Source organism: Mixophyes fleayi, assembly GCF_038048845.1.
Source record: "Mixophyes fleayi isolate aMixFle1 chromosome 4 unlocalized genomic scaffold, aMixFle1.hap1 SUPER_4_unloc_4, whole genome shotgun sequence".
Taxonomy (NCBI): domain Eukaryota; kingdom Metazoa; phylum Chordata; class Amphibia; order Anura; family Limnodynastidae; genus Mixophyes; species Mixophyes fleayi.
In genome coordinates, this window is record NW_027445890.1 from 339,501 (window position 1) to 353,640 (window position 14,140).

Genomic DNA, 14,140 nt, shown 5'->3' on the forward strand with positions numbered 1-14,140 from the left:
CCAGGACTTATACTCGCGGTTGTACAGGCAAGGACTTATACTCGCGGTTGTACAGGTGTATGAACGTACTGTAGCGTAGAGTAACGGGGTGTAGAATCTAGCATGGTCAAAAGATAGGCCACGGTCTGGGTCCAGGAGCAGGTATTGTGGTCAAGGCCAGGCAAGATGTCAGGACTGGCAGCAGACAAGGATAATCCAGGAATGAAGCAAGGGTCAGGGCAACAGGCAAGAATCAAGTCCACAAGAACAAAGCCAAAGGTCATACACAGGAAGCCTAATAGAAATATTTGTTCAAGCACAGCACCAGGCTAATACACAGAAAATTGGAACTATAACCGACAGGGAGGCTAAGCCATCCATGCCTTATATACAGAGACTGATCAATGGCAAAACACAGAGGACAGCATGATAATCGGCCCCATGAGCTGTTTAATTAATTAATTCAAGTACTAGCGCACGCGCCTGGCTGCCCCTAATGTTGGGACGCGGCGCTATCACTCACAACGTCCCCACTCTTGTCTAGGAAACGGCCGGGGCGAACCAGTAAGTGACAACCTGGTCGCCGAGGAGACGGCCGGGACACTTCCTGCAGGCTCGGAGAATCGCGGTGGCATGAGGATCGAGAGAGGAGGAGAAAGTAGTGGGGTCAAGAGCATCTAGATTGCACCTAGGAAAGCTAGATTTGGGTGAGAGGGGAGGGCAGGAGAAGAATGTAAGGGGTGCTAAAAATGGTACAAAGCGTGCAGCACAATCCCCTATCCCACCCCCAGTTACTCACCTGATCCCGAGGGAATACTATGGAAAACCACCTCCCATGATCTGAGGCTCGCCTTGCTCCTCCTCCTCCTGCACGCCACCGGTACGACCCTTGCACGGGGAAACAAACTGGAGGCTCTACTACCCTTCGACGAAAGGGCAATGTCCGAGGTGACGGCTGCGAGTCAGAGACACTGACTCTACCCCGGCTGCCGACACCTTATTTTGCTCTAGTCTAATACTTCGGCGCCGAGAGTACGAGGGCCTAGGAACAATCCCGCCCAAGTACTCCACCCACCAAAAGGTGGGAGCCCGTTCTGAAAAAGGGGACTTAGTGTTTTACTCACCTGATCACTCCTCTCCTTAGCTCCTGACTCCTTGCGTCCTAACGTCACCTGTAATGACACTACCCAGCCTCCCACCAACTCCAACTGTGAGGCTATGGTGGGGCACTCTTACACTGTTACCAGCGGATCCACCAGGGACCTAACCACAAACCAACTAGGGGTCAGGGAGAGACTACGTTTGTCAGAATCACTAGGTGGAATTGATGATACCTGCCAGCAGTTGGCGCTACTGAGTACTTAGGCGCAGAGTCTAACACGCCCATGGTTTTCACCAGGAACCACCGCAAGAAGGTATGGACTTCGCTGCAAGGGACATGCAAGTCGCGGCCCTCAGTATCAGTCAGCTGGCGAGGTAACAATTGACAAAAAAGGAGAAAAATAAAAGTGTGTCTTAGAATAGAGGCACTCTAATGGCCAGAATTTTTTTAAATATATAACTTTATTAATTTGCATTCAAAAGTATATTATTTATTTATTATATGGAGAGTGTTTTCCAGTAGGCCTGTAGCGAAATATTAAAATAGAATGTGAATTGTATTTACCAGGTTAATATGTACTGTTAAGAAGGTAGAAACAGGAAAAAATACCTTGCTGCGCTGCTACTCTGAAGTATAGCTGATACTTCTAAATGTACTAAAGAGAACAAATTGGATTAACTGGGATGTCTGCCACCTTTGGTCATTGGCGGCATGACGTCCTATAAGTGATATATTATATTGTACCAATAGTCACTATATATGGTATGAACGTATTATACGGGACCCTTGAAATATAGTGAAATATAGAACTCAGTTATCCATTTCTAGTTATACTTTACAGGTCCACTTTTTTTAAAGTCTGTTTGGTAAGAAGTATTTTTGTATTTCAGAACAAGTGATATTTATTCAGAGCTAATGTTGCTCAATTACTGCAGCAAAAGAAGTTGCTTATTTATAAAGTTTCAGTGGGAATTGTTAATCCAATCCACATCAAACCATTACTATTGAGTAAAAGTTTTTTCCCCCAAATGTCTATTTCTAGAGTATTTGTATAGCTCAATTATTGTCATTGGTACATGTATATAATACTCAAAACTTCATTCACTCCACCTTTTAGGGATCATTGGTCACTTCCCCACGTTTTAGGGACTGATTTTCTATCTAGTATATATTTACTTGTTCCTTAGTATAGATATCATTCATACAGAGCTACTTTTTTGGAATTCTCATTCACACATTACTTCAATGAAAAAGCGCTATATCTAATGAGCATCACTTCATAGCTACTTAGTAGTTGGTTGTCTCTCTAGATAATCTTAAATGCTTTCACAATCTAAATCTATCATGAGTAGCATACGCAGCGTCCGTCGACGCGCGTTTCGCTAAGAGGCTTTTTCGAGGCAAGCCGGGATGTGTGTTAATTGGCTTTATAAATGGGAAAATCCTCCCATAATTGGTGACGTCACTCAGCGACATTGATAGCAACCGTCCGGTCATGGGACTGCATCAGCCAATAATCTGATTTGCTGACGTCGCCTAACGATGTTGATGGCAACCGTCCGGTCATGTGACTGTATAAGCGAATTGTCTGATTTACTAGCGTCACTTAGTAATGTTAGTGGCGACCATCCAGTCATATGATTATTCCAGCCAATTAGTTGATTTAATTTCAGGTGAGGTATTTATCTGTATTGCAGTCATAAGAATGCTCTCTGTATTGTATGGTGGTCATAGGAATGCTCTCTGTATAGTATGGTGGTCATAGAAATGCTCTCTGTATAGTATGGCGGTCATAGGAATGCTCTCTGTATAGTATGGTGGTTATAGGAATGCTCTCTGTATAGTATGGGGTCATAGGAATGCTCTCTGTATTGTATGGTGATCAAACTAATGCTCTCTGTATTGTATGGAGGTCACAGGAATGCTCTCTGTAAGGTATGGCGGACACTAGGAGGCTCTTTATATTGTATGTGTGTGTATATATGTGTATGTATGTATATATATATATAATTCATTTCGTGTGGTGGTGATAAGGGGGCCACTGTGATAAAGATGGCTCCATGGCACGGTGTGATAAAGGAGAAACTGTGATGGAGGGCACAGTGTGATGATTGGGCAGTGTGATACAGATGGTACCGTTACATTTATGTTTTAATTTGTTTCAGTGAGTTTTATTTCAATAACCAATTAATTTTTATACAGCTAGCATGTGATATCTGCATTTAAAGTACTTTGATTCTATGGAGGCTTATTACATAAAGATCCTTACAAAGCCAGACCGAGAAGAATGGGGAGGGAGGGGGCTTCAGTGCGGTCTAGAACTTGTAAAGCGCTAGCCACGCCCCCCACATAAGGTTGATCACGCCCACTCGACGATTGGCACTCCCACTTAGATGGGGGGCGCCGGTTCCCTGTCTCGTCCAGGGCACTAAAATGGCTAGTTATGGTAATGTCAATACTCCATCTCCTGGAGGGTCATCCGGTCTGGTGGAATGGGTTAAAGTATATGCCCCCATGGGAGAGAGCAGTGGGGGAAGCTGTGTCGGAAAAAGAGAGCCAAGTTTCAGTGATGGCTAGAAGGTAGAGGGGCCTATTTATCAAAGCTATCCGTCTTTTAATTTAGCGGTAAATCCTCGAAAACAACAGTTTTCGGGTATTATCGGCTAAATTACTATGTATTATTCTAGCATCGCTGCAGATATCTCAGATATCTGCTGCTTTGCATCTCTCATCGTTTTACTGAGCACTCCCCATAACAGTGCATGGGAAGTGCTCAGTAACTCTATGCAACAGTGACCGAAACTTAGCTTTCAACCATGTTAATATACGCCATCTGAAGCTGGCGAACATTAACATGATTGAAAACTTTCACTGAAAACAGCTCTGCTCAGAAGAGCAGAGCTGCACAGCGCATGTGTGAAGGGATCACATGATCCCTCCATGTCACTTTCCGCATGTTCTTCATTCAGGGATTTCTGTGCGCATGCCCGAGGTCACCGGTCGAAGCATGCGCAAAGGGATTGAAAGAGGGGTGAGCAGTGTGGAGAAGTGCCCCGGCGACAAGGCGGCCGAGAGGGAGGCGCAGGACAAAGCTACTCACCAGTCCAGCGGTGAGTATTCATTCCTCCCTGGAAAGGTCCCGGTGGCAGCGGGCAAATGAGCCAATCCCGGCTTACTTCCCGCTGCTGGCCAATCAGCGGCCGGGTCGGCGAACCAATCCTGGCTCGCCTCCGGCCATTCAAACTACTGGTGCCACCGCTAGCCAATCAGGGCTCGCGGCAACGGCTGATATCGTCAGTGTGCCCGCGGCTTTTTCTGTCGCCGGGCGCCAACGCGAGGGCTGTGCGGCGGCGGAGGGGAAGTAGGAGGACGTCGCGTCCAGACGTCCAGCAGCGGCGGAAGCGTTAGGGAGCCCTTGTAAGGGCTGTGAGCTACCCTGATGCCCGAAGACTTCAAGCAAGACGCCGGAGCAGAGATCGTCGGTGGGGAGCCCTTGTAAGGGCTAAGAGCGCCCCCGCAAAGCAGCCTTTGACAGCGCCAAACAGGAGAAGAGGCGCCGGCGGTTGGAGAGCCTGGAAGACCCGAAGAAGGCGGGTCAAGCTGAGTTTCCTGCGCGGAACAAGTGAGTACCAATTACTCTTTTAGCAGGACGCTAGGACCTGACGTAGAGTACGGAACACTCGGTTCCTAAGTAGGTACTAAGAAGAGTTCTGGAGCGGTTTATAGAACCCCATCCATCCGTCCGGAAGGGCACCCAAGTTCAGGACAAGACGGGCTTAACGGCCGCGGGCGCAGGCCTGTGGGGCACAGCGTCTCAGGACGTGAGAGTGGTCGGTCTAAGGTAACGTCCGGTGTGGTGAGTTCCATAGCGGTCCCTCTGGATCGGGTAAGTAACAGAGGTGTTGGGAAGGGCTGTCATTGTGCTGTCTCTCTTGTCTTACAGGTGCTGATCGGAAGACAAGGTAAGTGGAAGGAACCAAAGGGGGCACCAACGGAGAGTTAATAAATTTGAGAAACTTTTGAATCCGCATCTATGGGATGGGGATTGAAAAGTTTATACTGAAAAAGCGAAGGGTAATAATAGACCCCTAAGAGAGATGGAGATGAAGAGGTTGCGGACAGAGGGCAGTTTATTGCACATGACACTGCAGTTCCAGAGGGCACAGGAGAAAGCGAGGGAGGGAAGTGGGGAGATATGGATGAGATTGGCAGGGTTACTTGAGCGGGGAGGTGGGTTGTGATTAGGGTAGGACGGGGGGAGCTGGGGGTGAGGATGGGTATAGGACTTGAGCAAGGAGACATGGGGCACATTTATCAATCATCGGCAAAAGTGAGAAATAGTTATCAATCCTTATCGCATGGATAAGGATTGAACTATTTCTCAAATTTATGAACAACAGATCATAGGAACAGCTGTTTCGAAAAACTGCTGTTTCTGTGATTACAAAAAAATCATACTTACTCCCCCTCTTCGGAAGAGCTGTCTCCGGATCTACTCCTCGTTCTCTTCATCCTTCAATTGCGCATGTGCATTTCGAAGAACTGCACATGCGCACAGAGATCCCTGCTCTGTCTCTGCAACTATCGTTGCAGAGATAGAGCTGTAAGTGACAGGGAGGGATCCTGTGATCCCTCCACACATGCGCTGTCCAGCTCTGCTCTTCGAAGCAGAGATGACAGCATTGGATTTTTTCGGAACTTGTTAGATTTGAGCTGGGAGCAGTCACCATACTGTTGAATGTCAACTACTCCTAAAAACGAAGATGAGTGCAAAGCAGCAGATATCCACGATATCTGCTGCAATGCACCTTTCATAAATTTGCGGAGGACACCCAGGAAGCTTAATTTGCCGGTAAGAGCACTATCATGCTTTCTTAAATATACCCCATGGTGAGAGACAGAGGGTAGATAAAGGAGAGGGAATGGAAGGACTGCATGGAGTGGAGGAGGGGTATATGAGAAGGGGAGGGGAGCATGAGGGAACAAAGAGTTGTGCGTGTTTATGATGACCACAGTTTAGCTTAAAAAGGAACAAAAAGATTGTAACTGTGCTCTAACACTGCCCACAAATTATGTTACATGTGAAAACTTAAGTTGTGTTATTTTATGTGTCTCTGGATAAAAGGTAATCTGTCTGCTCTATATTGCTTGGCATCTGTGAGGATACCAGGGTAACGCATAGCCCATGTTTGTTGCCAGCTTACTGACTGGCCCAAAAGCAACCTTATTTGCCAAGCTATCACCTGCCTCAGAAAGGGAAACCTTTTGTCCTATGATATAACCCTGAGAGACCATATTCTAATGGCACGGTGACATACATGGTTATACTATACACGTGGAGCATTTTGGAGAAGTGTGACTGGCATATTTCAGAGAACAGGGGGACTCCAACGGGTACTGGACCTTTATTGATGCTGCTGGGTACTTGTGTGATGGATTGATATCGGCTTAGTTTTAAGAGAATACCAATAAAAATAAGAAAAAACTAAAATGTGAAGAAAGTGTTGACTGCAATTTCTGGCTGTTCGGTGGCAACAAATGATCGGCGGATCCCAATAACTGGTGGTGAGCATGGGGTTAATGGTGGCTGTTTTTTCCCACACAGTAAATAGAACATCTGTTTGAACGCTGCGTGGAAACAAAGTAATGCTTTCCCGCTCAAATCCTTTCATTCCCGAGTTTCTAATAAGACTTAGTATACCGTTGATCTGGGAAGTACGTTACTACTGGCGGGTTAATTTGAAATAGTCCACAGTTTATTTAAGCCAATCAAAGGAGGGGGGCATGCTTAACTCATCCAATCATCGTGCAGCGCTATGTCTAAATAGGATTGTTAAGCTGCCGTCTTTAATATTCATTATAATTTTGAATAATGGCTAGAACTAAGCAAACCGCTCGCAAGTCCACCGGCGGGAAAGCTCCCCGCAAGCAGCTGGCGACCAAAGCTGCCAGGAAAAGCGCCCCAGCTACTGGCGGCGTGAAGAAGCCTCACCGCTACCGTCCCGGCACTGTTGCTCTGCGAGAGATCCGCCGCTACCAGAAGTCCACCGAGCTGCTGATCCGCAAGTTGCCCTTCCAGCGCTTAGTACGTGAGATCGCCCAGGACTTCAAGACCGACCTGCGCTTCCAGAGCTCAGCAGTCATGGCTCTGCAAGAGGCCAGCGAGGCTTATCTGGTGGGGCTCTTCGAGGACACCAACCTGTGCGCCATCCACGCCAAGAGAGTGACCATCATGCCCAAAGACATCCAGCTGGCCCGCAGGATCCGAGGGGAGAGAGCATAGATACTCGTCCCTCCTACGTACACAGCACAAAGGCTCTTTTGAGAGCCACCAAATGCGCATTCGAACGAGCTGTATCCTCCCATCTACCCAGCTTTCCGACATTATATGACCTGGGAGGGGCGGGTGCTTTATACATGTTGAGATCTAAAACCTGTTTTAAAAGTTATCCCGTTTTTTTAAGTGTTACTGTAACGTCCCTAAAATTCATTTTAACAACAGTTCTCCCTTCGGTGCAGGACGAAACATTGCCTGGGTCTATTGTGGAGGACTTACCTGGCCGGGGCCATCGTCATCCCTCGGGCGGCGGTCCCCTCCGTTCAGCCGGGACGGTGAGCCAATCAGGGCTCACCTCCCGGCCATTTCAAAAAGAAACATGGCGACGGACCAATCCGGGCCCGCCATGTCATCACGTGGCGTCGCGTCGACGCTACGTGATGACGCTAGCGCGGCGCCGACTATTTAAGTCGGCGCGCGCGCCGCCATGGGCAGTTCGACGGCGGAGAGAGTCAGAAGAGGACGTGTCGCGGAGACCTGCGGGATCAAGACCAGAAGAGAAGGCAGCGGAGACCAGCAGTGGCGGCAGAGAGCCCTTGTTAGGGCTAAGAGCGCCTCTGCTGCCTGAAGACCGGCGGGATCAAGAACAGAAGCCGGCGGCAGAGCGTAGAAGCGGCGGCAGGCGGGGAAGGAGTCCAGGAGAAGCTCCCCGAAGACAGCCCCAGGTAAGGCCTTGCCAGGCAACTCCTCTCCTGGGCCCGCGCCCGCAGCACATACAATAACGTCGGGCACTAGGCTCGTGGCACAGTCGGGCACAAGGCCCGTGGCACGTGAATTAGGGGCACAAGGCCCAGGGACCTGGGCACTAGGCCCCAACGTGGTAGTGGGCCAGTAGGCCATTAGTATCTATATAAAGGGGACAAGCCCCTGTTAGTTAGAGAGGGGGACTCAGAGCCCCAGGTGTACAAGGGCACAAGGCCCTTAGGTAGTTAGTGGCCTAGAGGCCATAGGAAGGCCAGAGGGCCTGGTTAGGGGCTGGTAGCCCATCTGCTATTAAGGGCACAAGGCCCTCAGTTAGTTAGGAAGGCCACAGGCCTCAGGCAGGGGCTAGGACCCCTAGGTAGTAGGGCACAAGGCCCTAGTGAGTGGGCTCAGAGCCCTGAGTTAGAGAGGGGGCTGAGGCCCATTAGTCAGAGCAGAAGGCTCTGTGTGTAGCTGGGCAGAGACCCATGGTGTGTAGGGCATAAGGCCCTGGTGGTGTGAGGTAGAGGCGTGGGAGCCTCGTGAGAGTAGGCGCGGTCCGGTGTGAGGTGAGCACACGTGGTTAGGAGGTACGGTCGAGCGTAGGCTCCTGTGGTGCTGTAGCAACCTGCTGGTTGGCTAGCAGCGGTGTGTTCGGGTAAGTAGCGGGCAAGGTACTGTATACTGTATCTATTTATTCTGTCTGTGTGGCGAGTGTAGTTTACATTACAGTATTTTGGTGTGCTTTCTAACTGTGTCCAGGGGCAAGACGTCAGGCCCCCATTAAAGGTAGGCTCTTGTTTCCTGTGGTTTTCCTGTGCTAACCCGTGCTGTGGGGGACAAGTGTAAGTACCAGCATACACATAGTCAGGGGAGAACACATGTAGTTTCCCTGTCCCTTAGGTCCCCGGGGTCACACTGGTACCCAGAGGGGGTGGCTGAGTGAGTTGGTGGCAGTACAGCACACCTTGAGGCAGTTCCAGGGGCGGCCGTGGTTCTGATCAAGGGTCCTCAAGGCCGGTTCCGTGCAGGTGGACCTGTGGTTCCGGACGTAGGGACACGTGTGAGATACCCGAGTACAGGCAGTCGGGCGGTTCAGTTCGATCGGCTGTTCCGTGCGGCAGTCGGCCCGCGGGTTAGTGTGCTGTTTTACTGAGCCTCAGCCGGGCTTAAAGAACCCGTACTTAGGGCCTGTGTGTGACTCCATAGCAAGAAGGCAGCTTCTTGGTACGACCTGGGTGAGGGGGTTAGGAACCGCCCTCCGGTTTAGGCTGTGAACACCGGCTGGTGTTCCCCGTAGCGTGTAACTAGTAGTTCCGTTAGTGCACCACATTTAGTTAGTCCTAGTGTTTGACTTAGTTGCGTTGCCGACCATTAGAACGTTGTTAGGGTCGGGTCGCCGTTGTAGTTAGTCCAGTTTTGTGGGTGCCATCTTAGTTCACGGAGAGCGTAGAGGGAGGCTGTGTGTTCTTGTCATCCGCAGGAGTCGGGAAGGTGCAGGAGAACCGGATCGGAAGTGGGAGTGTCCCGGTGAGTATCACGCTCGATTCCTCCTTTCGGTTAGGCCCTCACCGGCAGGTGTGTGAGGCACTTGAGGCGGGATTAGTCCTCGGATTAGTCTTGGCCTTCAGTGCCTGTAGTCCCCCGCGTCTTGGCAAGAACAAAGTGAGGAGGCGGCAAGGAGCTTGGACTGACCGTGTCCTCGTCCCTTGCCGTAGTCTCGGACAGCCCTTACTTGGTAGACTCGGGTTAACTGTGTGTTTCCCTCTTAGGTGTTACTTGCGGGCGTCCGGAGAAAACCCAAACCGGGACCGAGGTGGGATCCAGTCATCCACGCGGATCGTGGTAAATTAGGAGGTATTAGGAGTTAGTCGCCCTGTGAGGCACATCTCCTTTAGGGACCTTACATTTTGGCGTAGTCGGCAGGATCCGCGTTCGTGATGACGGATTCACGACCAACCACGCCTTCCCCCGAGCGCAACCCGCCTAATGTGATGGCTGTGGGTGCCGCGTTGTCCCACCTGCCGAAGTTCGATGGAAAGAATCTTGCTTTCGCCGACTGGCAGGAACGGCTGCATGGCACTGCCCGGTTGTATCATATCACCGGTGCCATGAAGGTGGAGCTGGCTCTGAACGCCCTGGAAGGGGATGCCAGGAAGACGGTTCTTCTTCGACCCAAATCAGATAGGGACACCCTGGACGCCATCTTCAAAATCTTGGGAGGATTGTACGGTGACACCTCCTCTGCGGCAGTTCTGAGGAAGAGGTTCTTCGGGCGTGTGCAGAGAGAAGACGAGAGTCTGACCCAGTTTGGCAACGCTCTACTAGAATTGGCGGGAGAACTCTGGCAGAGAGACCCACGGGGGTCGGCCGCCATGGGAGACTCGGATGTGCTACTGCGAGACCAATTTGCCCTGGGGCTCTGGAACGTGCCACTCCGGCACATTCTACTGGACAAGGTGCGGGACCAACCTCACCTGGCGTTCCAGGAAATACAAGCGGAGGCTGTGTCCCGGGACAGAGATGATCACTACGGGCCTTACGCGGTAGCGCCCCAGCAAGTCCTGCTCACCAGTAGCCCGTCCGAAGCAGAGGCCCAACCGTTGGAGAGTTGTGTGAAAGATCTAAAGGAAGCTCTCTTAGCCATGAAGGAAGAAGTCGCCCAATTGCGGCAGGAAGTCCGTCGGCCGAGGGATCGCCGAAGTGAAGGGGGACCTATAGAGGAACGGCGAAGCGCCCCCAGGTCCCAGCAGGGCCCAAGACCGGGCGTTCGCTGCTGGAGATGCCAACGCGTGGGACATTATGCCCGAAACTGTCCCGAACCTCCAAACTAGGCACCGTTAAACTAGAGTCCCTCGCGGTGAAGGGGCCACCCGCGGGGGAGATGGGGGCAAACCCCAACTTCACCAACTCTGCTGATTTGGTGGGGGAGTGCCCTACCGTAGTAGCCACGTTAGGGGGTAAACCACAACAGTGTCTGCTGGACACGGGGTCTCAGGTGACCACTATGTCGGAGCGGTGTTTCCTGGAAAACTACGCTCACCTGCAGAAGAGCCGGGCCCAAACGTGGATTAAGCTGACCGCCGCCAACAATTTGCCCATCCCTGTCGTGGGAGTAGTCTGGTTGGAAATTGAAGTATGCGGACAGACCTTGGGAAAGAAGGGCATTCTGGTGGTTGGTGGAAAAGAGCTTCGTCATGGCCCGGTGATCCTGGGGATGAACGCCCTACAAAATTTGGATCAGGCCTTATTCCACGCCAAAGGGGCTCGATACTGGAGAGAGTTGGACGTACCCCGGCCCGTGCAGCAGGTTTTCCAGAGAATGGTACGACGGTGTGATGAAGAACCGACTGAGTCGGGACTGGAGCTCCTTGGCTACCTACGGACCAACTATCGACAGACGGTTGAAGTACCCCCTGGTCAGGAGGTGCTGCAATATATGGAAGTGAGGACAAACCGGAGATTAGAGGGAAGAGTGGTGTTGGTGGAACCGGTCAGTCCGGAACGAACGGCGGAAGGACCTCTTGTTGCCCGTGCGTTGGCCAGGGTACATCGAGGAAGGGTACCCGTGCGGTTATGTAATGTGCAGGACCATACTCAGACGATGGGGCCTGGTACGACTGTCGCTCGAGTTATCGCCGTAGAAGCAGAACAGATTGGAGATGACCGGCAGATACTTCTCAAACCCGCGTCATGACAACAAGGGGGCTTGGCGGTCCAGGTGGAGGGTGACGATAGCCTGTCCCGCGAGTGGAACGGCAACACCATTTTGGAACAAATGGATGTTTCCTTGGAAGGGATCGAGCCTCGAGATGTTACCCGTTTACAGCAGATATTGTGGGCCAGACAGAAAGTGTTCTCCCGAAGTGAAGAGGATTTTGGGTACACGGAGGAACTGGAACATAATATCCGTACCGGAGACAGTCTGCCCATTAGGGAGAGATATCGGCCAATCCCGCCCAAGTTGTACCAAGAGGTCAAGCTGATGATTAGGCAGATGTTGGATAGCCACGTGATTACCGAAAGTAAGAGCCCGTGGGCAGCTCCTATCGTCTTAGTACGGAAGAAAGATGGCGCTATCAGGTTCTGTGTGGACTATCGGCGATTGAATAGTTGTACTGTTCGCGACGCGTATCCATTGCCCAGGATTGAGGAATCGCTAGCTGCGCTAGGAAAGGCGAGATATTTCTCCACTCTGGATCTTGCCAGCGGATACTGGCAAGTACCAGTGGCGGCAGAGGACCGGCAGAAGACGGCCTTCATCACACCAATGGGTCTGTTTGAGTTCTGTAGGATGCCGTTTGGGCTCACTAATGCTCCCGCCACCTTCCAACGGTTAATGGAGAGATGTCTGGGAAACCTGAACTTCGACGCTCTCCTGATCTATTTGGATGATATCATCATCTTCGCTCCCACGGTCAAGGAACATCTGGATCGACTCGACGTCGTCCTACAGCGCTTGGAGAAGTTCGGCCTGAAGTTGAAGCCGCGAAAGTGTCATCTTCTGAAATCTCGGTTGGAATACCTGGGACATATTGTGTCCCGGGATGGGGTGAGCCCCACTCCGGATAAGGTTTCTGCGGTGTTGGACTGGAAGATCCCTCGAACGGTGACGGAACTGAGAGCATTTCTGGGGTTAGTGGGCTACTATCGGAGATTCATCAAAGACTTCGCGAAGGTGGCTGGCCCGCTACACGAATTATTGAGGGGCGTTGCCACTACGGCTAAGAATCAAGCCATAGCCTGGGGAGACGCTCAGGAAAAGGCGTTCACGACGCTCAAAGAAGACCTGACGACGGCTCCAGTGCTGGCGTACGCTGACTTCGAAAAGCCCTTCGTTCTGTATACTGATGGAAGTCTCAAGGGCCTGGGGGCCGTGCTAGCACAAGTCCAAGACGGCAAAGAACGGGTCATTGCCTACGGAAGCCGGAGCCTGCGGGATTCAGAAAGAAACCCCGATAATTACAGTGCCTTTAAGCTGGAGTTGTTAGCAGTGGTTTGGGCAGTAACCGAAAAGTTCACGGAATACTTGACCGGCGCTGAGTTCGACATAGTGACCGATCACAATCCCTTGGCCTACTTGGGCACGGCCAAGTTAGGGGCGCTGGAACAGCGCTGGATGGCTCGGTTGGCCAAGTTCGGATATAAGATCCGGTATCGACCCGGAAAGGCTAATGGGAATGCGGATGCGTTGTCCCGTTATCCCCTGCAAGGGCCGGAGGGGCCTAGTGATGAGGACAGAGAAGGGGAGGAGATCCCGGATCTGACCCAGTTGACATCTCCTGTTTGTGCTCTGAGTGTGCCCAAGACGACCGTAGATTGGGCCGAACGGCAGGCTCAGGATGCTCCATTGCGGTGTGTCCGCCGATGGAAGCAACAGGGACATTGGCCCTCTAGTGAAGAACGGCGTCGACTGTCCATAGCCGGACGACGGCTATTGCACAGATGGGATCAACTGGCAGTGAGGGAAGGGGTGCTAGTTCGCCGAGCCTACCTGGAGCAAGAGCTCCGTCCTGTATGGCAGGTGGTGCCTGAGTCCATGGCGCGGGACTTGGTACTGGAAGCCCATGAAAAAGGCGCTCATCTCGGGGCGGCCAAGACCCATCAATGGCTACGCAGGCAGTACTGCGTACCTGGCGCCAAGGCGTTGGCGGAAGAGGTCTGCCGAGCCTGTCCACGATGTGGGGTAAGTAAGGCTGGGGAGCAGCATGCGCCCGTGCAAACCATTCAGACGGGGCGACCCTTGGAGCTGCTTATGATTGATTACGTCCTGGTTGGGGAGTCAAGTAGTGGTCATAGCTACGCGTTGGTCATGACCGACCACTTTACAAAGTTCACCGTCGTTGTGCCCACACGAAATCAGACGGCGGAAGCAGCTACGCGCGCCATTGTGGAGCACTTCATTCGGAGATATGGGTGCCCGGAGCGGATTCACTCGGATCAGGGAGCCTGTTTTCAGGGACGCCTCATGGAGGGTCTGTGTGACACTTATGGGGTACAGAAGTCCCGGACCACTCCTTATCACCCTCAAGGTAATGGCG

General features: G+C 51.6%; 1 protein-coding gene across 1 annotated transcript; it reads left to right on the forward strand.

The window, feature by feature from the left end:
• Positions 1 to 6,951: 6,951 nt before the first annotated feature.
• On the forward strand, positions 6,952 to 7,391 carry LOC142111679 (histone H3). The gene has a single exon (XM_075193838.1). The coding sequence runs from the start codon at positions 6,954 to 6,956 to the stop codon at positions 7,362 to 7,364; it is 411 nt and encodes a 136-aa protein (XP_075049939.1). The 5' UTR covers positions 6,952 to 6,953; the 3' UTR covers positions 7,365 to 7,391.
• The last annotated feature ends 6,749 nt before the right edge of the window (positions 7,392 to 14,140 follow it).

Bases quoted from the DNA above. Each gene is read 5' to 3' on its own strand.
- LOC142111679 (XM_075193838.1), top strand. From the start codon at position 6,954: ATGGCTAGAACTAAGCAAACCGCTCGCAAGTCCACCGGCGGGAAAGCT.